Here is a 24,959-nt window from a genome sequence, read left to right on the forward strand (position 1 = left end):
GCATGGAATGTGGAAAGAGCTTCAGTCAGAACTCCAATCTCACTAAGCATCAGATAATTCATACAGGGGAGAAACCCTATCAGTGCATGGAATGTGGAAAGAGCTTTAGTCAGAGAGGCCTTCTCACTAGGCATCAGAGAATTCATACAGGAGAGAAACCCTATCAGTGTGTGGAATGCGGAAAGAGGTTCAGTCAGAGCTCCAGTCTCACTAAGCATCAGAGAATTCATGCAGGGGAGAAACCCTATCAGTGTGTGGAATGTGGGAACAACTTCACTGATAGATCCTCTCTCTTTTCCCATCAAAAAATTCATACAGGAGAGAAACCCTATCAGTGTGTGGAATGTGGAAAGAGCTTTAGTCGGAGAGACACTCTCTTTTCCCATCAAAGAACTCATACAGGGGAGAAACCCTATCAGTGTGTGGAATGTGGAAAGAGCTTCAGTCACAGCCAAAGTCTGACTTGCCATCACAGAATTCATACAGGGGAGAAACCATATCAGTGTGTGGAATGTGGAAAGAGCTTCAGGGAGAGCTCCAGTTTCACTTCCCATCAGAGAATTCATACAGGGGAGAAACCCTATCAGTGTGTGGAATGTGGAAAGAGCTTCAGTCACAGCCAAAGTCTGACTTCCCATCAATGAATTCATACAGGTGATAAACCCTATGAGTGTGCGGAATGTGGAAAGAGCTTCAGTAGGATAGACACTCTCAATTCCCATCAAAGAATTCATACAGGAGAGAAACCCTATCAGTGCATGGGATGTGGAAAGAGCTTCAGTCAGAGGTCCTCTCTCACTTCCCATCACAGAATTCATACAGGGGAGAAACCATATCAATGTGTGGAATGTGGGAAGAACTTCACTGATAGATCCTCTCTCACTTCCCATCAAAAAATTCATACAGGGGAGAAACCATATCAGTGTGTGGAATGTGGAAAGAGCTTCAGGGAGAGCTCTGATCTCACTAAGCACCAGAGAATTCATAAAGGGGAGAAACCCTATCAGTGCATGGAATGTGGAAAGAGCTTCAGTCAGAGCGCCCATCTCACTTCCCATCACAAAATTCATACAGGGGAGAAACCCTATCAGTGTGTGGAATGTGGAAAGAGCTTTAGTCGGAGAGACACTCTCTTTTCCCATCAAAGAACTCATACAGGGGAGAAACCCTATCAGTGTGTGGAATGTGGAAAGAGCTTCAGTCACAGCCAAAGTCTGACTTGCCATCACAGAATTCATACAGGGGAGAAACCATATCAGTGTGTGGAATGTGGAAAGAGCTTCAGGGAGAGCTCCAGTTTCACTTCCCATCAGAGAATTCATACAGGGGAGAAACCCTATCAGTGTGTGGAATGTGGAAAGAGCTTCAGTCACAGCCAAAGTCTGACTTCCCATCAATGAATTCATACAGGTGATAAACCCTATGAGTGTGCGGAATGTGGAAAGAGCTTCAGTAGGATAGACACTCTCAATTCCCATCAAAGAATTCATACAGGAGAGAAACCCTATCAGTGCATGGGATGTGGAAAGAGCTTCAGTCAGAGTGCCCATCTCACTTCCCATCACAAAATTCATACAGGGGAGAAACCATATCAATGTGTGGAATGTGGGAAGAACTTCACTGATAGATCCTCTCTCACTTCCCATCAAAAAATTCATACAGGGGAGAAACCATATCAGTGTGTGGAATGTGGAAAGAGCTTCAGGGAGAGCTCTGATCTCACTAAGCACCAGAGAATTCATAAAGGGGAGAAACCCTATCAGTGCATGGAATGTGGAAAGAGCTTCAGTCAGAGCGCCCATCTCACTTCCCATCACAAAATTCATACAGGGGAGAAACCCTATCAGTGTGTGGAATGTGGAAAGAGCTTTAGTCGGAGCTACTCTCTCACTTCCCATCAAAGAATCCATACAAAGGTTGGAAAAACCATTATACAGCTTTAGGAGACAGGCAAATCAGCACCTTTTAAACCAGGCCTTTGGCTGATTGACATGTAATGTCCTTTTCAAATGTGGTGGTGGGGGGTTACAGATGTGTATTGTGTTTTTATATTGTGCTTTTATGTTGTAACCGTCCTGCGACATGTGGGAACAGGGATTAGGAGCCTACCCTTAGAGGCCGAGGGGTCTTTGCCCCCCAATAATATATTTGAAGGGGCCAGCCCCCCCCCAGTTGGTAGGCATTGACATTCCAATGGCATGCATGCATCATGTGATTTATTGTGCTAGGCGGGCCTTACCTGATCCCACCACCAATATTTTATTCAATTCAGCACTACTGGGTCGAGTATTATACAAATTAAATAAAGACATAAATCGCCTTCCTTTGCACATGTTCCAGCTTGTCAATATCCTTATTTATTATCATTTTTAATATTTATGTGCCCTTCATCTGAAGATTCCACAACAGAAACATACAGGATAAAAGCATGGCTTTCTCAAAAACAAGTCAAGCCAGAGAAATCTCTCCTCCCCTTTTTTTGGATGAAGTTACAAACTTTGTTGATCAGGGGAGAGCTGTGGAAATAGTTCATCTTGATTTCAGTAAGGCTATTGACAAAGTGCCCCCATGAAATATTTACGTGGAAGCTGGTAATATGTGAGCTGAACGAGGAATCTGTTAGGTGGATTTGACTGACCGGACCCAAAAAGGGGTCCTTCATGGTTCCTCCTCATCCTGGGGAAAAGTGACAAGAGGGGTGCTGCAGGGTTCTGTCCTGGGCCCGTTGTTGTTCAACGTCTTTAAAAATGACTTGGATGAAGGAACTGAGGGGATGCCCATCACATTTGCGGAGGACACCAAATGGGGAGCGGAGGCCAATGTGGCAGAAGGCAGAATCGGATCAAGGGCAGGAATAGTACCACTTTATTCTGCCTTGGTCAGGCCTCACCTAGAATACTGTGTTCAATTCTGGGCATCACAATTTAAGTATCCAAAAGTTTGGGGGAACACAGTCCGTATTCCTTTTATAACATGTGGCCAATGTTTATTGAATACATGTATTTTTAATGCTGTTGTAGGAATCCACCCAGCACTCAGTAATTGTTATTAAACATTAAATATGGGGCGCTTAAGCACTACCCGCCCCCCAATCTCTCAGAGCGAAAATACCTCTGTGGGCGAGATCGACAAATAGGAGAGCTTAAAGAACACACCAGCCCTGTGTGTACCTAGAGAGAACCATTGTATATATAGGGATAGTAAGTTGTGATGGCAGTGAGTCGCGTATGGGTGCAGTTCATTTATAAAGTTGGTTTTATTCCAAGAAAAGAACAGATTACCAGGAGCTCCTCTCCCGCGAGCTGGTCGCCATTACGATGATGACGACTCAACTAAGTTCTCAGTGTCACGTTTCATCCTACAAATGCAACGTGGGAGGAAACTTCTCTTCATACTCTGTGACGAATCGCATCCTTTTTCCTGTACCCCCCCCCCGCTCTTGAATACTCAAAGGCTGGCCAGCTATTTCTGAGAGGCTATCTGTGGAGTTCGTCCTTTCACCTACATTCTGGGAGAGTGTTTCCATGACAACCTCCCCTCTCTTTGCTCTGGGCCATCTTCCAACCCTGGCAACTGCTTAGAATCAGAAGCTTCCTGTATCCTGACATCAGTGTTTATATAGAGAAGAAATAAAAATGTCGACTAATACCAAGAAAGGACAGCCAAACCCAACACTCCTTACTTTAATGGCAAGATGCCGCTCCATTCTGTTTGAGCTTATTGTGGTGGTTTTTTAAAAAAGAATAAGACTTTGAAAGGGAGGAGCTGCCAAGCTGCCTGCTGCTGCCTGCATACTAAAAATTTTGTGGACTGTGACTGGGTGACTTGACCCTGACACTTTGGAATAGTTACGGCTAATGGGGTAGATAAACCTGAGAAAAGCAAAGTTAAAGACAAAAGAGGCTCCAAAGACCAACTTTTGAAGAGTCAGTGATGCATAAGTTAACAGAAATAAGAACAGATGTTAAAGGAACCCAGCAGAATGTACAAGAGCTAAAACAAGAATTTACAGATTTGAAATCAGATTTTCAAGAGGTCAGGGAAGAAGTTGCTGATCACGATAAAAAGACTGATGGAATTGGAAACAGTGAGAGTACTTGATGTGGAGAGGACCCAACAGGAGGCGCTTAATGCAATTGCCTTTTTACAGATGAAGGAACGTGAGAACCAACTGAGAGTGAGAGGCACACCTCAATTGGAACAAGATAATCTTAAGGATTGGCTAATTGAGGAGTTTGCAGCCTGCTGGGATCTGGAAAAAGACGAGTTAAGTTCCTGGATTGAGATGGCCTATAGGTTTGGGCCTAAGAAAGATTCAAAAGTGGTATATGACTGTATACTGGTTTTCAGGACAAAGGAACAGAGAGTCAGGATTTTGAGCCTACATTACAAAAAAGGTCGGAAGATAAAAGACAAGCCAATTGTTTTATTCAAGGAGATTCCAAAACACTTTTTGAATTTAAGGAACAATTACGCGGACCTGGCTGGAGCTCTGAGAAGGAAGAATATCTTCTTCAGGTGGGAGTTCCCAGAGGGCCTCGCCTTCAAATTTCAAGGAAGGAAACAAAGAATTAAGACTGTTGAATAAAAAATGAGGGTTTTGGGGAGGAAAATGTTGAGGAACTTTGATTGGAAAGTCCACAGGCATCAGGGGCAGGTGCAGGAGCTCCCTAATATCACAAGATGGCACTGAGAATTTACTCTTGGAATGTTAACGGCTTGAACTCACGACTTGAACTCACCAGATTACATAGAAAAGTACTTCAGAATAAAAGACTTGGACAGGAATTCATTTCATCGGACAAAGTGAAGAAAAGAGGAGTAGTCTTCTATTAAAGTAAAATGGAATCCTAGAATGTTTAAAGATGAGGAGGGAAGATATATTGCAGTAGAAGACAAGGCACAAGGCGAGAAATATTTGCTCTTGGGAATTTATGCACCAAATGATGGCAAAGTGGAATTTTTTAAGAATCTGGAAACAAGACTTCTGGATTATATGGATTACAAATTGATTTTGATGGGAGATTTGAATGGTGTCGCATCAATGCTTATGGATAGAACACAGAGACAGAAAGTTATGAATTCTGGCAGACTACAGAAGGTCTTTTTTGAAATGGTGGACAAATTTGATCTGTCAGACATATGGAGAGTGAGAAATCCAACAGAAAAAGCCTTCACATTCTATGCCGATGCAAATCAATCATTCTCAAGAAGTGACTATTTATGGATATCCAGAGACATTGTTCCCAGAGTAACAAAGTTGAAATATGCCCAAAGACTTGCTCTGATCATAATGCTGTGTTTTTGGAAATGAAAATATTTCTGCAGGGATCCTTCAGATGGAGAATGAATGATGATTTGTTGAGGAATGAACAGACGATTGGGAAAGCCTAAAAGACTCTTAAAGATTACTTTGAGACAAATATGAATTCTGAGGTGGAAACAAGAGTCGTTTGAGATGCAAGGAAAGCGGTGATGAGAGGATTCCTCATACAACAAAATTTGATTAAGAAAAAGATACAGAATGAAAAAATAGATAACATTTTGTCTCAATTAAAAGATAAAGAGAAGAATTTGAGATGTAACCCAAAGAACCTGCAGATCCAAAAGGAAATTAAAGCTTTACAGATTCAGTATTCCCAGATTATAAACCAGGAAATAGAATGGAAAATAAGGATGATGAGACAAAGGAATTTTGAATCTGCAAATAAATGTGGAAAACTGCTTGCTTGGCAATTAAAAAAGAGACAGAAACAAAGTACTATTACTAATATTGTTTCAGAAGGAAAGTCAGTGGAGAACTCTGCAGAGATAAGAAGATGCTTTCAGAAGTATTATAAACAGCTGTATAAAAGTGGAAATGAAGATAAAGATAAAATTGAGCGATTTAAATGGATTGCAAAAAATTCCCTAAAATAAAAAGATCCTGCTTAATAGATGGATTACAAGACAAGAGGTTGAGAATGCAGTAAATCAGATGCAGCTAGGCAAAGCACCAGGGCCAGATGGTTTGTCAGCAAAGTACTATAAGACCCTGAAAGACTGGCTTATTCAGCCATTGATGGACGTATGCAACAAGATATTAAGAGGGGACAAAGCACCTGAAACCTGGAAAGAAGCTTTTATAACCCTGATACCAAAACCAGATCAAGATAGGTCCAACGTGAAAAATTATAGACCAATCTCACTACTCGAAAGTGAATTACAAATTTTTTGCTAACATTTTGGCCAATAGGTTGAAGAAGGTGCTAACAGATCACAAGGATCAGGCAGGATTTCTGCTTGGGAGACATATGAAAGGTTGGGTGTTAAAAAAACAACTCTAAAGCGATGTTCATGTTTATTGATGCTGAGAAAGCCTTTGATAATGTTTCATTGAGTTTTATGAAAAGGAATTTAGACAGTATTGAGGTTGGACAAGAATTCTTAAATGGTATTAATGCAATCTATTTTGAACAAAAAGCTAAAATTATAGTTAATAATGTGGTTTCAGAAGAAATTAGAATTGAGAAAGGAACCAGGCAAGGGTGTCCACTTTCCCCTCTGCTTTTTATTTCGGTCCTGGAGGTTTTGCGAAATATGCTGAGAAAAGAGGAAGAGGTTAAAGGAATAACAGTAGGCTCTAAACAATCTAAGTTAAAAGCCTTTGCTGATGATCTGGTGTTAACTTTAGAAGACCCAGACTCCAGTGCAGTGAAAGCACTGGAGCTGATTCAGGAGTTCAGACAAGTAGCAGGATTCAAGTTAAATAAGAGCAAAACCAAAGTGTTGGGGAGGAACTTAGATAATGAGGAGAGAAAAATACTTCAGGAAAGACAGGCCTTGTTTTTGTGAAGAAAGTGAAATATTTGGGTGTGAATTTATCAGTGAAAATTTTGAATTTATATAAAGATAATTATGAGAAACTATGGAATGAAATTAAGAGAGAACTTGAGATCTGGTCAAATTTAAAATTGTCATTAATTGGCCGAATATCGGTGGTTAAGATGAACGTATTGCCAAAGATGTTTTTATTCCAAGCTTTACCAATTATTGACAATGTTAGACGTTTTAAAGAATGGCAGAAAGCATTGTCTAAATTTATCTGGCGGGGGGGGGGGGGAACCCCAGAATTAAATATAAAATATTAACAGATGCAAAAGAGAGAGGGGGATTTTCTTTTATTTTGAGGCAGCAGCTTTCTGCTGGATTAAGGAATGGATTCAAATAGATAATGCTGATGTGTTAGATTTGGAAGGATTTGACAATGTATTTGGTTGGCATGCATACTTGTGGGATGACAAGATATTGGCTCATAAAGGTTTTAAAAATCATGTAATTAGAAAATCTTTATATAATGTATGGATAAGATATAAAGCTCTCTTGGAAAGGAAAAGTTGGAAAGTTTACTGCATGTACTGTATTAAAAGAAATATTATGAAAATGCTGTGTAGATGGTACTTAACCCTGGTGAAATTAGCAAAGATGTATCATACAAATAATAACTTGTGTTGGAAATGCAAAGAAAAAGAAGGTACTTTCTATCATATGTGGTGGACGTGTCCTAAGGTGAAAGACTTCTTGGAAAAGATATATAATGAGTTGAAAAAAATGTTGAAAAATACATTTATTAAAAAACCAGAAGCCTTTCTACTTGGAATAATAGGACTGGAATTGCCCAAAAAAGATGTTAGACTGTTTTTGTATGCCACTACAGTGGCAAGACTTTTATTAGCCAAAAATTGGAAATCGCAAGAGATACCAACAATAGAAGAATGGCAGATGAAGATGTTGGACTTTTTGGAGCTGGCTGACCTGACTGGAAGAATCCGTGACCAGAAAGGAGACACAAGAGGACTGGAAGAAATTTAAAGACTATTTAGCTAAATATTGTAATATAAGATAAAGAGAAATTTCTTGGAAGGGATAATTAGACAGGAGTAGAATAAGTATATGTTGTTAATAAAGATTAAGGATTAGAATATTAATAAAGGAGAAGTTGTTAGTAAATGAAAGAAGTTAATATTATTAGAAATATGAATTTGGAGAACTGCTAAACAGGTGATATAATGAAATTCAGGTAGAGGGGATTCAAGGAAGTCAGTTATCAATGAAATGAAATTAGGATTTGGAAGTAGAAATTCTTCTTTATGTGTTTTTCTTTGTTTTTGTGTATTGTAATGTTTTTCTTTTTTCTTGTTTCTTTTTTATGTGATAAATGTGAAAACCAATACAAATTTTTTTTGGGGGGGGGGGGAGAAAGAGAAGGACAGGAAAGTCCAGGAGGATAATAAAAGAAGTAGAGTTTCCCACAACTATATTATTGTACTTAAGTGCAGTTCCATATTTGATGTTGATATTTGACTTTGTGTCTAATAAAAATTCATAAATTTGAACATTATATCGTGGAACATCAATGGTTTGAACAATAAGGTAAAAAGGAAGAAAACTGAGCGTATCTTAAGAAAGAAAAATTGGGATGTCATTGGTCTCCAGGAAACACATATAGCAAAGAAACGTGAGAGTTTTGATAGATAAGAAATTAGGAACAGAATACATAGCTTCAGATGTTTCCAAAAAGAGAGGAATAGTTATATATATATATATAAACCAAAAGATAGATGCAAAAATCCTACCTAAAGATGACGAAGGAAGAATATTAGGAATACAATTGACAAAAGGCAGAGAAGAAATCATTTTAGTGGGGGTATATGCAGGGCCGTCTTAAGCGTATCTGGCGCCATGGTGCAAAGATCCCTCCGGCGCCCCTCCCCCCAAAGTTGTTGCCTTTTTTGGGAAAGGTTCCCCAGAATTCCAGAATTGTTGACCTTTTTTTAGACTTACACATTATCTCTGCTTGGGAAAGGAAAACAGGAAACATAAAATTCTTTAGTTGCTCATTAATTAACAATGCACTTTTATATATATGTTTTTTCTTGTTTTTTAAGACAAATTATCTTAATGTAACACCTTGTTTTTAGCAATGTTGATTTCTTTTTAAATTCAGATCTTTTTTTTTTTTAAAAAAGAAACACCCCTAATGACTGCAAAAATTAAAAAACATCCAAGAGGCTCACAGCAGAGCCAGAAATTATAGATAAAGCCTAAATCTGGCAACAGACAGGAAGGGGTTCCCACCCTTAACTTGGCGTCCAGCTTGCTCCGGACGATCACCGGTCTCCCGTGGAACAGCATCAATCAGTTAGCGACACGAGCCTCAGGTATGCTCCACCCGTGCACACTTTGTCAGCAGAGTGTATAAATCATCCACAACGAAAGAGGCAGACAGAGGAATATGTGCAAGCAAAAATGTACAGCATTTATTCAGCGTAGTCCAGGAAGAAAGGAAACCATGACTGCTTGCCTTCGTGTCCAGCGAAAAAGCCGTAACACAAAAGCTACATAGGACGGAAGTTGCCAGCAGTGCTGGGAGTAAACAGGCATGTGACACACAAACGTCATGCCTGTACCCTTTTAAGGTGGAGTGGAACTATATCCTAACAAGCCTAACCTGGCACAAAAATGAGAAAAAAATGCTGAACTTGGATATACCTCAGTCAGTAAAGCATGAGACTCTTAATCTCCAGGTTGTGGTTTCAATCTTGGGCAAAAGATTCCTGCATTGCAGGGGGTTGGACTAGATGACCCTGGTGGTTCCCTTCCATCTCTGTGAAGAGTTCTGCTATTCTGTTGTATCTGAAGGGCTGTTCACAGGGAAGATGGAGCGATGCTTGTGCTGTGATTCCTGCACTGGAGGGGGTTGGTCTAGAGGACCCTCGGGGGTCCCTTCCAACCATCCCGTTCTGTGGTCCTATGGTTAAAATACTCATGGATGGGATGTGCCCTGCCAAACCACCCTGTAGCCCAAGCCCCATTCACCAGGCCAGACCCGGTGAGCCGAAGGAGCGCTGTGCAGTGGCGACGGAGCTGCCCAGGAGAGCAAAAGGCAAGAAACCATCAAGATAAAAAATAATCAGATTTGCCCCTTAGCACCAACAGCAAATAAAGCAAAGGTACACCTCAATATTTAAGCTCCATAGAAGGTCTACCCTTTGAGTAGTGCTTTTTAAAAAAAGGAAACAGAAGGCACAGCATGTACATGTGTATCTGAAGAAGTGTGCATGCACACGAAAGCTTATACCAAGAACTAACTTAGTTGGTCTTTAAGGTGCTACAGGAAAGAATTTTTTACTTCGACTATGGCAGACCAACACGGCTACCCATCTGTAACATGTACATGCAGTTTATTCTATCTCATTTTCTGAACTACTGCTGTCATTTTCCATTTTCTCTTCCTCTTCCTTGTTGTCATTTTTCTCATGGACTTCTAAAAAACTGCTTTGGGGGGAAACCTGCTTTTCCTCCATTTTTTCTGGCCTTCACATAGGCCCTGTTCTAAGAGCTGCATTTTATTGTACTCACTTTCTAGAACTCACTTTAGTGTTTTAAGCCCTAAATAACTTCGGCCTCACATGGCTGAAAGACCTCACAGGGGCAGAACCTCACAGGTGGGAAGATCAGCAGAGGGGAAGCTCTGGGGAATTTCACAGCCCTTGGAATTTGGGGGGTGGGGGTGGCCCAGAAGATTGTATTCTCTGTGGAATCCCCTAAATTGTGGAATTCCCTCCTCACAGTTATGTGTCTGGCTTCTTCGCCATTCAGCTTTGGGCAAAAGAGGAAGATGAACCTCTCCACCTTTGAGATCTGTGATCTCAGGGCCCACTCTAGTCCTCTGGTTGTTTAACTGTTTTGAATTTTGAATTGTAACCCAGTCTGGGACATGTTGGTAAAGGGTGTGTAATTAATGATGATGAGTAGAACAACAACAACGTGAAATAGCAGAAATTGCTTTAGGTATGCGCCTTTTTTTTTTTTGGTCACGAACACTAGTAATCAAGAGGAAAGGAGAGCAAAATTTTCAAGTTCAGAGGTTGTTTATTCAGAGTTTATTCCCATGAAAGCAGATGTGCTTCAAGAGTTAAACAACAAACTACTGACAGGTTTTTTTTTCCATTTTCACCATACTTTTCTGCCAAGCAGGCTCTCAACGGATTAGTTAGATTAAGCTGATTATTTGGAGATTGATTTTTAAGAACCAATTACTTGGTAAAAATGTAACACATCATCTTTCAATCCCACATTCTAAGAAGGCCCAGTCCTGCCTTACTCCCCCAAGAGTCAGTGGGACTTCACCCATTCCTGAGTTGCACCATGTACAAAATAGCCAGGCCAGTGATCCACCGAGTCCAGGCTCCTGGTCTCCCAGTGGCCAAGCTGCCCTCCTGCAATTTCCAGCAGCTGATCTTCAGAAGCATACAACCGAGAAGGACCACTCCAGTTAGGGTGACTTGACCCTATATAAGAGTGCCAAGTTCTATGAAATGACTTGGTATTCTTCCTTCCTTTCTTTTTGTAAAAAGCGCTCTTTGGGTGAGGCATATTCTATCAAATAAAAAGAAAGGAACGAAATATTAGGGGAGCTAAAAGGTTGAAACAGGCTTGACATCCACTTGGTTGGGAAGTTGTTTTGGTCTCTTTCTCCCTCCCCCACCCCCCATTCGTACTATTAGTGAATGGATTGACTATAAGGTATTCCATTTTAGATTAAAAATGAGCTCATTCATTCAAACATCATTAAGAATCATACTTGTTAGCTTCCGCTTGGCATTCCGACTTATGCGGCTGAGTAAGGTTTACTCAAATCCAGTTAACAATTATATAGTTAGAACAATAGGCATCTATGATGAAATACTATGTTGTTGTTGTTCGCTCTCTCTCTCTCCCCACACATACCCCCCTTGCAGGAGGCTGGACGAGATGACCTTCAGGATTCCTCCCAACTCTACCATTCTATGATATGATGAAATACTACACTACGTGTCTCTCTCTGTGTTTATTTTATAAAATTTACACACCACTTGATTGTAAAAATCCCCAAAGTGGTTTACAAAACACAAGCCAGTAAAAGCAAGAAAAAAGTACAACCCTACTTTAAAACGTACACAAGTAAAAATACTAAAACTGATTAAAATGACCTCAACTTTCTAAGCATCTGGGTAAAGGTAAAGGGACCCCTGACCATTAGGTCCAGTTGTGGCCGACTCTGGGGTTGCGGCGCTCATGTCGCTTTATTGGCCGAGGCAGCCGACATACAGCTTCCAGGTCATGTGGCCAGCATGACCAAGCCGCTTCTGGCGAACCAGAGCAGTGCACGGAAACGCCGTTTACCCTCCCGCCAGAGTGGTACCTATTTATCTACTTGCACTTTGATGTGCTTTAGAACTGCTAGGTTGGTGTCTGGACAAAATATAAAGACTTGCTGGAAAATAAAACTCCAAGGTGGCTTTCACCTTTGGAAGCTAAGGCCCGAAAAAGACCCAATATGGAGGCTAAATGGCCTAAATATTGGGAAATATTAGAAAAAGATGGAGACAGTTGGAAATTGCAGAGTTTGGAGAAAATGAAGGATAAAGTGCGAGACTGGTTACACTACGCTCAGATTAAAGAAGTTTTTAAAAATGATAAGAAACTAGGGTTCCAGGTGGAGAAATCGAAACTAGAAACAGAATTGTTAGAACCAAAGACTAAGGTACTTTCAAGGATGTATAACTTGCTGTTAAAATGGAATACACAAGATGAAATGGTTAAATCGGCTATGATAAGGTGGGCACAGGACATCGGATATAATATCATGTTTGAGGACTGGGAAAGGTTGTGGAGTACTAGATTGAATTTTACTGCATGCAATGCTTTGAAAGAAAATGTAATGAAAATGATATATAGATGGTATATGACCCCAGTCAAACTTGCAAAAATTTACCACCTGTCTGATAATAAGTGTTGGAAATGTAAAGAGAGTGAAGGAACATTCTTCCACCTCTGGTGGACCTGCCCTAAAGTGAAGGCGTTCTGGGAAATGATTTATAATGAACTGAAAAAGGTATTTAAGTATACCTTCACAAAGAAACCAGAGGCCTTTCTTTTGGGTATTGTCGGCCAAGGGGTGGTAAAGAAGGACCGGACATTTTTTATGTATGCAACAACAGCAGCAAGGATACTACTTGCAAAGCACTGGAAAGCTCAAGATCTACCCACACTGGAAGAATGGCAGATGCAACTGATAGACTACATGGAACTGGCTCAGATGACCGGCAGAATTCGTGACCTGGGAGAAGAGAAGATGGAGGAGGATTGGAAGAAATTTAAGAATTATTTACAAAAACATTGCAATTTGAGTGAATGCTAAGCAGGATGCTAGATCATAAATAATTGAGCACCACTAACTTAGATGATTTAAGAAAATAAGTGAGATTGAGAAAATATAACTCTTTCTGAGAACTATAAGATTATAAATATATAGAAGGGATACAAGAATGTAAATAAGGTAACAAATTGCTGGTAAAAAGTTATAACGATGAAAGTGGGAGCGGGAGATGTGAGGAAGTCCAAAAAATATATATGTGAAAGTATGTTAAGATATTTGTTATATTGCCTGTTACATTTATTCTTATTGTAAACTCCAATAAATATTAAAAAAAAAAAAAAAATAGAACTGCTAGGTTGGCAGGAGCTGGGACTGAGCAACAGGAGCTCACCCCGTCGTGGGGATTCGAACCGCCGACCTTCTGATCAGCAAGTCCTAGGCTCTGTGGTTTAACCCACAGCACCACCCACCTCCCAGCATCTGGGTAGGTTTGCCTAAATAAGAATGTTTTTAAACAGGGGCAGAAAAGACAACTGTAAATGAAAGTTAAATACCTGGGGATTAACATGACAGCAAAAAATGGGAACCTATTTAAAGATAACTATGAAAAATGTTGGTCCGAAGTGAAAAAAGATTTAGAAATTTGGTCAAATTTGAAGCTTTCACTTCTAGGCCGTATTGCTGCGATAAAAATGAATGTATTGCCTAGAATGTTGTTTTTGTTCCAAACTTTGCAGATTGTGGACAAAATGGATTGTTTCAAGAGGTGGCAGAAAGATATTTCTAAATTTGTCTGGCAGGGCAAGAAGTCCAGAATAAAATTTAAAATACTAACGGATGCAAAGGAAAGAGGTGGATTTGCCCTGCCAGACCTCAAACTTTACTATGAATCAGCAGCTTTTTGCTGGTTGAAAGAATGGCTGCTTCTTGAAAACACTGACATTTTGGACTTGGAAGGTTTTAACAATGTATTTGGATGGCATGCATATTTGTGGTACGATAAGGTCAAGGCACATAAAGCATTTAGAAACCATATTGTCAGGAAAGCGCTATTTAATGTTTGGATAAGATATAAGGATTTGTTAGAAAACAAAACCCCAAGGTGGCTGTCACCAATGGAAGCGAAAGTCTTGAAAAAGGTCAATATGGAGGTCAAATGGCCGAAATATTGGGAAATTTTGGAACAAGACGGAGATAGACTGAAATTGCAGAGTTTTGAGAAACTAAAAAACAAAGTGCGAGACTGGCTTCATTATTATCAGATAATGGAGGCATTTAAATTGGACAGGAAAATTGGCTTCCAGGTGGAAAGATCCAAATTAGAAACAGAACTGTTAGAACCCAAAACTAAGAATTTGTCAAGAATGTATAACTTGCTGCTGAAATGGAATACTCAGGATGAAACGGTAAAATCGGCTATGATTAAATGGGCACAGGACGTTGGACATAACATTATGTTTGCTGACTGGGAACAGTTGTGGACCACAGGTATGAAATTTACGGCATGTAATGCCTTAAGAGAGAATATTATGAAAATGATATATAGGTGGTACATAACCCCAGTCAAGCTTGCTAAAATTTATCACTTGCCCGATAACAAATGTTGGAAATGTAAAGAAACTGAAGGTACATTTTTTCACCTTTGGTGGACGTGCCCAAAGCTTAAGGCTTTCTGGGAAATGATATATAATGAATTTAAAAAGGTATTTAAGTATACCTTCCCTAAGAAACCAGAGGCCTTTCTCCTGGGCATAGTCGGCCAAATGGTGTTAAAAAAGGATAGAACTTTCTTTATGTATGCAACAACAGCAGCAAGAATACTCATCGCAAAGTATTGGAAGACACAAGAACTTCCCACGCTGGAGGAATGGCAGATGAAACTTATGGACTATATGGAACTGGCGGAAATGACTGGTAGAATCCGTGACCAGGGAGAAGAGTCGGTGGAGGAAGATGGGAAGAAATTCAAAGACTATCTTCAGAAACATTGCAAAATTAAAGAATGTTAGAGTGATGTTGGACTGAAAATAAGCAGTTTCCAGCTGTACAGGTTAAGGTTAATGATAGATTAAGACTAAAGATTAAGATAAAAGATGTTTAATGAAATGGAAATTTGATAATTAAGAGGAAAAAATTTAATGTTACATTACATTAAGACTAAAGATTAGGTTTAAAGAAGTTGAAGTTATATATTTCAATATTATATTAAATTAAAGACTGGGATTAAAAAAGTGGAAAAGAAATTGCTGGACAAACAATTTGGATTGGAATACAAAAGAGGGAGGTATGAGGAAGTCCAGAAAATAAGGAAACTAAAAAAATCGGAAATGGAAAAGAGATATTGTTTTTAATTGTTATGCTTTTTGTTTTTTACTGTTGAATTGTGTGTTTTTTTTCTTTTTTCGTGTGTGTTTTTGTAATTATTATTTTTTTCTTGTCTTTTTTGAGATATGTATTGTGTATGTTTTTGTTTTTCTTTTTTCGTTGTTTAAAACTTAAATAAAAATTATTTTAAAAAAAGAAAAGAAAAAAAAGAAAAGAGAACTGTGAATATGTGTGTGTGTGTGTGCATATACAGATGTGTGCCTTTCTCAAAGTTGAATCCCCAGATGTTGTTGCACTACAACTCCCTTTGTCCCTAGCTACTAGGACCAGTGGTCAGGGATGATGGGAGTTGTAGCTCAACAACACTTGAGCTTGCAGGGCAGCAGTTGAAGAAGGAGCAAAAAGGGTTTTCTTGTGTGTGTGTTTCTTTGTGTTTGATCCATCTTTTAGATTTAGGGGAGCTAGTCTCAAACGTTTGTTGGGGGAGACCTAGGTTTTTTTGGGGGGGAGTTATTTGTCCTGTCTTCACGCTTTTTATGATGGAGGACCGCTGTAGCCACCGCCCAACGACACGTTCTCAAGATGGAGGGGGAGGGAACAGCTGCAGTCGCCTGCGGTTCCTGCGCAATGTTTGCCATCTTGCCAAAGGTTGCAGGCAGCTTTACCTGCAGCAATTGCATGTTGATTGCCCTCTTAAAAGACAAAGTCCAGCAACTGGAGGAACGTGTAGCTACGCTCCAAAGAATTAGAGAGCTGGAGCTCTTCTTGGAAGCAACAGAGCACACCGTCTCCACCAAGGAGGAGACAGGGGACTCCCCTGAGAAGGAGACTAGTTCACCAACACAGGAGCCAGATATCTGGAGAAACGTGACTCAAAGAAGTAGGAGGCCCAGGGTTCGCTCTGATTGTTTAGAAATACACAATCACTTTGAGGCCCTAGCATGGAATCATAGAATCATAGAGTTGGAAGAGACCACAAGGGCCATCGAGTCCAACCCCCTGCCAAGCAGGAAACACCATCAGAGCACTCCTGACATATGGTTGTCAAGCCTCTGCTTAAAGACCTCCAAAGAAGGAGACTCCACCACACTCCTTGGCAGCAAATTCCACTGTCGAGAAAAAGGGGGCTGAGGCTTTGCCACCCCATCGGACTTACGATTGTCCTATTGACTTGCAGCCAGGAGCAGCCTGGGACTGCGCACATTTCCTGCACCCAGGGGCAGGGGCAGATGGGGCAGAAAGCTCTGTGGGGCCTCCAGGGCGCATCGTGAGTAGCGCGTGCTGGGCGGGCCTGTCTCTACACCCAACGGCACGCAGGGGGCAGAGCCCGTGGGCTGCCTCACCACCTGTGCCTCGCTCGCTCCTGAACTGAATGAGCCGCCCACAGCAGAAGAGCTGTGCTCCATTCGGCTCTCGGCTCTTCCCAGAGTCCCAGAAGACTCCAACTCGGCCTGGACTCCCAACTAGGCACCCTCCGGAGCTTGGCGTCCTGGCGCAACGAGCCACTTGCACTGCCTGGTAAAGACAGCCCTGGGTATACGCATCAAATGGAAATAAAACAAACTTCTTCAAAAAAACCTTGAAGATAAGCTATTAGAATACAGTAATGACAGTATGATCATCATGGGAGACTTCAACGGAGTAACATAGTTGTTATTATTATTATTAATCATTTATACCCCACCCATCTGGCTGGGGTTACCATCCACTCTGGGTGGCTCCCAACAGAACACTAAAAACAGAATAAAACATTAAACACTTCCCTAAACAGGGCTGCCTTCAGATGTCTTCTAAAAGTCAGACAGTTGTTTATTTCCTTGACATCTGATGGGAGGGCGTTCCACAGGGCAGGCGCCACCACTGAGAAGGCCCTCTGCCTGGTTCTCTGAAACTTCACTTTGCACAGTGAGGGATCCGCCAGAAGGCCCTTGGAGCTGGACCTCAGTGTTCAGGTAGAACGATGGGGATGGAGAAGCTCCTTCAGAGTATACTGGACTGAAGCTGTTTAGGGCTTTAAAGGTGAGCACCAACACTTTGAATTGTGCTCAGAAACGTACTGGGAGTCGATGTTGGTCTTTCAGGACCAGTGTAATAGGGTCCTGGAGGCCGCTCCCAGTCACTAGTCTAGCTGCCGCATTCTGGATTAGTTGCAGTTTCTGAGTCACCTTCAAAGGTAGCCCCACGTAGAGCGCATTGCAGTAGTCCGAGCGGGAGATAACCAGAGCATGCCCCTCTCTGGTGAGACAGTCTGCAGGCAGGGAGGGTCTCATCCTGCATACCAGATGGAGCTGGTAGACAGCTGCCCTGGACACAGAATGGACCTGCGCCTCCATGGACAGCTGTGAGTCCTTCAGGGGCACGGTTACCCCATTCAGGGAGTCCTCCTCCACACCTGCCTGTCCTCCCAAAACAGGATGTCTGTCTTGTCAGGATTCAGCCTCAATCTGTCAGCTGCCATCCTTAGCGTTTGATGATGGCATCATGGCTCTGGCAGTTTTCTGCTCAATTCCTTTGCTAAGGACCCCTAGCGTAGCATTTGCCTCTTTCGCAGCCTCCACATGCCGGGTCTTGACATCCTGATGCAGACAGGCAAGAGGCTGGCAGAGGCACTCCTGGCGCTCAGAGGTTCCTTAAGTGTTTCTGACATGGGCACCAGCGACCCTCGGAGGCCCCCAGAGGGTCAGCCCCACAGCTCATGGGCGAGGCCCCTGCTGAGCCAGCTCTCTCAGGGCCCCAGGGGCGAAGGGCATTCAGCCCAGGAGGGAGAAAAGCAGTTTCTGATGTGCCAGGCCAGATCTCCTCTGACAGAGGCATTCTGGGCATCTGCGGTTGGCACAAACAGGGGGCGAGTCGTGCCCCCCTCCTCCGTCCCCCCCCCAGACAACAGCAGGAGCCAAGCTGGGGGGGGAGCATCCCTGGTTCTGCTCACCCCCACCCACCTCATGCCCCTTTCTTTTTCTTTTATTATACTTTTATTATACTTTTTATTAGGTTTTCATTTCATATACACAAACAAAATAAACTGATATTTCCTATCTTTTTGCAACTATCATTCCTTCTGCTCATTTACTTCCCTCCCTCCCTTCAGCAGCTTTTCTTACTCCAATCTCTCATCCACAGTTCCTTGATAATATCTACTCCATGTCATACGCTTTATTTCAGCCCTGCTAACGTCTTCAGATTTCTACAGTTCTCACCTATATAGTCCATGAATTCACTCCATTCTCTTTGGGAACGTGTTTCCTCCCAGTTGCGGATCCTGCAGTTCAGTTTTCCAAATGCCGCATATTTGACCATCTTCGTCTGCCACTCCTTCATGGTTGGGAATTCCTGTACTTTCCATTTTGGGGCTATCAGAATTCTAGCAGCAGTCGTGGCATACATGAATAATCTTTGGTCAACTTTCTTAATATCCTCCCCCATCAAGCTGAGCAAAAAAGCTTCTGGCTTTTTTGGGAAAGTATATTTAAGCATCTTTTTTAGTTTGTTATAAATTAGTTCCCCGAAAAAATTCATTTTCCCCCATGTCCACCACATGTGAAAAAAATCTCCATTCTTTTCTTTGCATTTCCAACAAACTTTACTACTCATCCTATACATTTTTGCTAATTTGGCAGGTGTTAGGTACCAGTGGTATATCATTTTCATTATGTTCTCTTTTAGAGTAGTGCATGCTGCAAATTTTAAATTCTTGTTCCACTGTTTCACCCATGCATCATACTCAATATTATGCCCAAAATATATTGCCCATTTTATCATTGCCACTTTTATCAGTTCATCTTTTGTATTCCATTCTAATAAGAAATTGTACGTTTTCGATAGTAATTTGGACCTGCTTTCTAATATTTCAGTTGGAAATTTCGATTTTTTAATCGTCAAATCCTCCCCTTTTGTCACCCTTAAACACATCGTTCACTTGATGGTATTGCAGCCATCCTGTAAATTTTTCCTCAATTAGTTCTAGGGCTTCAGTTTCTCTGTTTCCATTAAAATCTCCTCATAGGCGGCCCACCTCCCCTCCATATTCACACCTCGTCCCCCTTTCAGTGGCTTCATTTCTCCTGCTCCTGCATTGTCATCTTAAAATGCCAATTTTCATGACAAGATAAATGAGTACCGTATTTTTCGCTCTATAAGACGCACCAGACCACAAGGCGCACTTTGCTTTTGGAGAAGGAAAACAAGAAAAAAAATATTCTGAATCTCAGAAGCCAGAACAGCAAGAGGGGTCGCTGCGCAGTGAAAGCAGCAATCCCTCTTGCTGTTCTGGCTTCTGGGATAGCTGCGCAGCCTGCATTCGCTCCATAAGACGCACACACATTTCCCCTTACTTTTTAGGAGGGAAAAAGTGAGTCTTATAGAGCAAAAAATATGGTAATCAGCTTATGTCTAAGTGCTTCAGGAAAGGAGGAGGAAGAACTCTTTCAGCGCCTTGATCACAAAGCGTTTGGAGAGGGCTCCGATCCGCGGTCCCGGTTTGGCCCCAGATTTAGAGCTGGAGGGAGAAAAGTCTCTCAGTCCTGATAAGGAAAAATTCCGGGGTGAGAGACTTCTTAACAGCCCAGCTTATCGGGGTACAAGCTCGGCCAATACAAGAAGGAAGTTCCAGCCAAGGAATTTGGAGCAAAACAGCAGTCAGTAGACCACGATCTTGATTGTTGCGCAACAGGTCCCCACATAGATTAATAACCCTGAACACAGGTGACACACTCTTTTAAGACCTCCCCCCTCCCATAATACCTTTCCAGAAGCATCACTGATACATCACTGATACATCATCAACAGGTCATAAAGAGGGAGGGGGAATCTTGAGGTTTCCCAAATTCATCAACTTGCTCCGCTTATCAGATTTAGTCCCAGGCACCTTAAGCACCGCCTGCTTCTTGGGAGGAAAGCAATGACAAACCTAGACAGCATCTCAAAAAGCAGAGACATCACCTTGCCGACAAAGCTCCGTATAGTTCAAGCTCTGGTTTTCCCAGTAGTGATGCTTGGAAGTGAGAGCTGGACCATAAAGAAGGCTGATCGCTGAAGAACTGATGCTTTTGAATTCTGGTGCTGGAGGAGACTCTTGAGAGTCCCATGGACTGCAAGAAGATCAAACCTCTCCATTCTGAAGGAAATCAGCCCTGAGTGCTCACTGGAAGGACAGATCCTGAAGCTGAGGCTCCAATACTTTGGCCACCTCATGAGATGAGAAGACTCCCTGGAAAAGACCCTGATGCTGGGAAAGATGGAGGGCACAAGGAGAAGGGGACGACAGAGGACGAGGTGGTGGGACAGTGATCTCGAAGCTACCAGCATGAGTCTGACCAAACTGCGGGAGGCAGTGGAAGACAGGAGTGCCTGGCGTGCTCTGGTCCAGGGGGGCACAAAGAGTCGGACACGACTAAACAACTAAACAACAACAACCTTAAGCACCCGCCACCCAAAGAACAAGAAAGCTATCTGTGCATCTCCTTTCCCTCCAGCCTTCCCAAGGATGGGCTCTGGGAACACCCGGCCTCAGCAAACCCATCAGTGGAGTCCATTGCTTCCCTCAAGGGAGGGGTGCTGTGTATGGGACTGTGTGCCTCAGGGATTATGGATGCAGGGGAAGCCTGGATTCCCCTCTTCCAGAGGAGTCATCAGCCCTTGGATCCAAGGAAATGGGTCAAACCACTGAATTTTGGCGATTATTTGATTCTGTATTGGATAGTCAGAGGAAACAGTAAGCTACATGGAATCCCCTAACTGCTACAATTTTATAGACTGCTTTTCTGAGATTCTTTGTTGTTGTGTATGTCTGGTGCCTGGGTCAGTGGTCATTGTCCTGGCCTTAGTTAGAGGCTGTGGTGGGGACTTGGGATTTTGGGGGAGTTGTTTAACTGCCCCCCTTCCTGGTTTTAACAGTCCAAGGTGGTGTTTGGGGGGAAGAACAGCAAGCAGCCCCAGACCCACATTTGCTGTGATTTATCCTTCATGCATGGCTTACATCACAGGTAGGCAAACTAAGACCCAGGGGCTGGATCTGGCCCAATCGCCTTCTGAATCCGGTCCCTGGACGGTCCGGGAATCAGAGTGTTTTTACTTGAGTAGTAGAATGTGTCCTTTTATTTAAAATGCATCTCTGGGTTATTTGTGGGGCAACAACTTAAAGGAAATCATTAAAAGGGTAAGAAAAAAGCATTAAACAACTAAGAAAAGTTCAGTTGACCATTCCAGGGCTAGCACACAGGAATGTTTTTCTCCCTCTCTCCAAACACTAGAAGGCCCATGAAGCTGAATGTGGGGAGATTCAGGACGTATAAAAGGTTCATGCAGCCCAGAGTTACTGGGACCCCCTCCCAATGGAGGAGGGGGCTATCGAGGGCAGCCATGATTCGGAATCCCAGCTGATGGAAACGGCAGGAGGTGGGAGCATAGCTGTCAACTTTTCCCTTTTCTTGCGGGGAATCCTATTCAGAATAAGGGAATATCCCTTTAAAAAAGGGAAACTGTTATGTACTGAGTTGAATAGGATCCCAAATGCAGCAGTCTGATTGTTCCTAGAACAATAGGATCCAGAATGCAGCAGTCTGATTGGTCCACAGGAGCCACCCAATCCAGCTCCAGGTGGAAGTGAATCCGCAACCTGATTGGCCTACAGGAGAATCCCGGAATTAGCCAATCACATGGGGCCCATTGTGTAAATAATGTATATAAAGCAGACATCTTGGGGGAACTTCCATTCCTCACCACTATGAGCTGAATAAAGAGCATGAAATCCACACTCAACTCTTGAGTATATTTCAGAAACGTTGACAGCTATGGGTGGGAGCGATCTTGTGCTCAGATCCTGCTTGCATTGGGGTCCATGGGGACATCTGGTTGTCCCCTGTGAGAGCAGGATCCTGGATTAGATGGGCCCCAGGCCTGATCCTGTAGCCTCTGCTTATTAGGAAATGGGCTCAATAGCAGGAGAAATATTAAGACCTGAGAATGACTCTACTCTCCGTTTCCCCCGAAGGACACATCATTAAAAGACTTACTGCATTTTTTAAAAAAATGAATAGCAGTGATCTTGACCATAGCCAGATGGAGGAAGAAGTTGGGTGGCAGCTAATGAATGAATGGGAGCAACAAATTCGGACAATCACTTGGATGGAAAAATTAACACACCAGACGAAGGAAAATCTTTGCAAAATTCCAGGCAGCCGAGTTCTGCTTTGTTCCATCTACAGCACAAAAGAACCTCCGTCCATTAATTGGATTCTGATGGGGAAATGTGCTATAGGATCACTTGGAAAAATGAAAAATAAAATTGATATCGGTGAAGCACTGCAAACAAAACATGATGTTGGAACATGATTAGCACTCTTAGTTTCATTTTATAATAAGCTGTTAAGTGTTTTGGAAAAAATGGTTTTAGACATTAAGTATGAGCTGTACTTAACACTTTGCAAATGAAACTTGATATATATGCTGAGATCAGACAAAGCCTGGAGATCCCATACATGTCTTTTGGAACTGCTCTCGAATAGAAATATTTTGGAAATGTGTTCAGGTTGGTATCTCGGATACATTAGAATATCACATACTGTCAGAACCTACAATATTTCTGCTTGGTTCTATTGGGATGTTATCTTGAAAAAAGGCTGAGAAATAGTGATCAACCTTATAAATGCTGCTAAGATTATGATAGATAAATTCTTTTGGGGGGGTCCTCATCTCTGGCCTAGTTTGGCAGGCCCACTTTGGCTCTCAATGGCCAGCCTGCTCAGTGGTTAGAGGCATCAGGATGGGACTCTTGCTGGCCTTCTGCCACTTTGGAACAAGTCTCCACACGAGACAGTTTGGGGAGGATAAGACACAGTAGACGTCTGTCTATGTTTGAGGCGCTTAGTTTTTCTCAAAACCTGTCTCGTGATACTAAATCAAAGGCAGATTTAAAATCTATGAAAGCTGCGTAGAGGGATCCTCCGTTTCTTGAGATATATTTTTCCACAAGATGTTGGAGTACTAGGCCTTGGTCTAAAGTTGACGTTTGCCCTGAAACCAGCTTGTGCTTCTGTAAGGACATGTTCTCACTCCATCCAGTCCTCAAGTTTATTACATAAGTGGGCAGCATATAAAGGTAAAGGGACCCCTGACCATTAGGTCCAGTCGTGGCCGACTCTGGGGTTGCGGCGCTCATCTCGCTTTACTGGCCGAGGGAGCCGGCATACAGCTTCTGGGTCATGTGGCCAGCAGGACTAAGCCGCTTCTGGCGAACCAGAGCAGCTCACGGAAACGCCGTTTACCTTTGCGCTATAAAGCGGTACCTATTTATCTACTTGCACTTTGACATGCTTTCGAACTGCTAGGTTGGCAGGAGCAGGGACCGAGCAACGGGAGCTCACCCCGTCGCAGGGATTCGAACCGCCGACCTTCTGATCGGCAAGTCCTAGGCTCTGTGGTTTAACCCACAGTGCCCCCCGCGTCCCTAGGCAGCATATACCATAGCTTACTGATAATGATTAGGAGACTAATTGGTCTGTAATTAGCAGAGTCCGATCTGCCCCCTTTCTTGTATATTGGGATGATGATTGCTAGACCCCAATTTTAGGTTATATTTTAGTGACCAAGATTTAATATATATTTTTAACTGCCGCTATATCTGAATTGTCTCTGTTATAGCCAATTGCAATTCAGTGTATTCCTGTTGTGTTTTATGATTTTCCTGATATTGTAAGTCTGTGACTGTAATAATAAAATTCAATTCAGTTTGGGGGGGAGAGAGAGTCAGAGAGTCAGACAGAATCACAGGATTGCAGAGTTGGGAGGGAGCCCAGGGGCCATCTAGTCCAACCCCCTGCGAGACAGGAATCACAGCAAAAGAATCCCTGGCGGATAGATGGCTCTAGGTGTCCCCATGGGATCTGATACAGGAGCAGCGTGTTCCGGGGTGCCGGGGGTGGGGGGCTTTTGCTGTGCCCCTCCATCTGTGCTCCAACAGTAAATAATAAATAATAATAAATTTTTATTTTTACCCTGCCCTTCCTGGTTCAGGAAACCGGGCTCAGGGCGGCTAACAACCCGCCCAGTCAGTCTGACATCAATACCAGGGAAGATTCTGGAGCAGATCATTAAGCAAACAGTCTGTGAGCACCTAGAAAGGAATGCTGTGATCACCAATAGTCAGCATGGATTTCTGAAAAATAAGTCATGTCAGACTAACCTGATCTCGTTTTTTGACAGAATTACAAGCCTGGTAGATGAAGGGAACGCAGTGGATGTAGCCTACCTTGATTTCAGCAAGGCATTTGACAAGGTGCCTCATGATATTCTTGTAAAGAAGCTGGTAAAATGCGGTCTTGACTATGCTACCACTCAGTGGATTTGTAACTGGCTGACTGACCGAACCCAAAGGGTGCTCATCAATGGTTCCTCTTCATCCTGGAGAAGAGTGACTAGTGGGGTGCCACAGGGTTCTGTCTTGGGCCCGGTCTTA

The 24,959-nt window shown here is 42.4% G+C and overlaps 2 protein-coding genes and 1 long non-coding RNA gene across 3 annotated transcripts; all 3 read left to right on the top strand.

Moving 5' to 3' along the window:
- Positions 1–2: 2 nt before the first annotated feature.
- LOC308476309 (uncharacterized protein) lies at positions 3–1,591 on the top strand (the record flags this gene model as incomplete). The annotated part of the gene is made up of 3 exons (XM_081003849.1): positions 3–9; positions 655–1,410; positions 1,495–1,591. 2 exons carry the CDS (start codon positions 3–5, stop codon positions 1,398–1,400), a joined length of 753 nt encoding a protein of 250 aa, XP_080859975.1. The 3' UTR covers positions 1,401–1,410; positions 1,495–1,591.
- LOC308475378 (uncharacterized protein) lies at positions 1,430–8,375 on the top strand. Its single transcript, XM_081002496.1, has 2 exons — positions 1,430–3,728; positions 7,549–8,375. The coding sequence occupies exon 1, from the start codon at positions 1,515–1,517 to the stop codon at positions 1,941–1,943; it is 429 nt and encodes a 142-aa protein (XP_080858622.1). The 5' UTR covers positions 1,430–1,514; the 3' UTR covers positions 1,944–3,728; positions 7,549–8,375.
- Positions 8,376–20,420: 12,045 nt separating this feature from the next.
- LOC308475481 lies at positions 20,421–22,819 on the top strand. Its single transcript, XR_013985246.1, has 2 exons — positions 20,421–21,218; positions 22,497–22,819. It is a non-coding gene; the product is annotated as an uncharacterized lncRNA (long non-coding RNA).
- Positions 22,820–24,959: the final 2,140 nt, after the last annotated feature.

The sequence above is a fragment of the Podarcis pityusensis genome (assembly GCF_964106645.2).
Source record: "Podarcis pityusensis genome assembly, chromosome: 4".
Lineage (NCBI taxonomy): Eukaryota > Metazoa > Chordata > Lepidosauria > Squamata > Lacertidae > Podarcis > Podarcis pityusensis.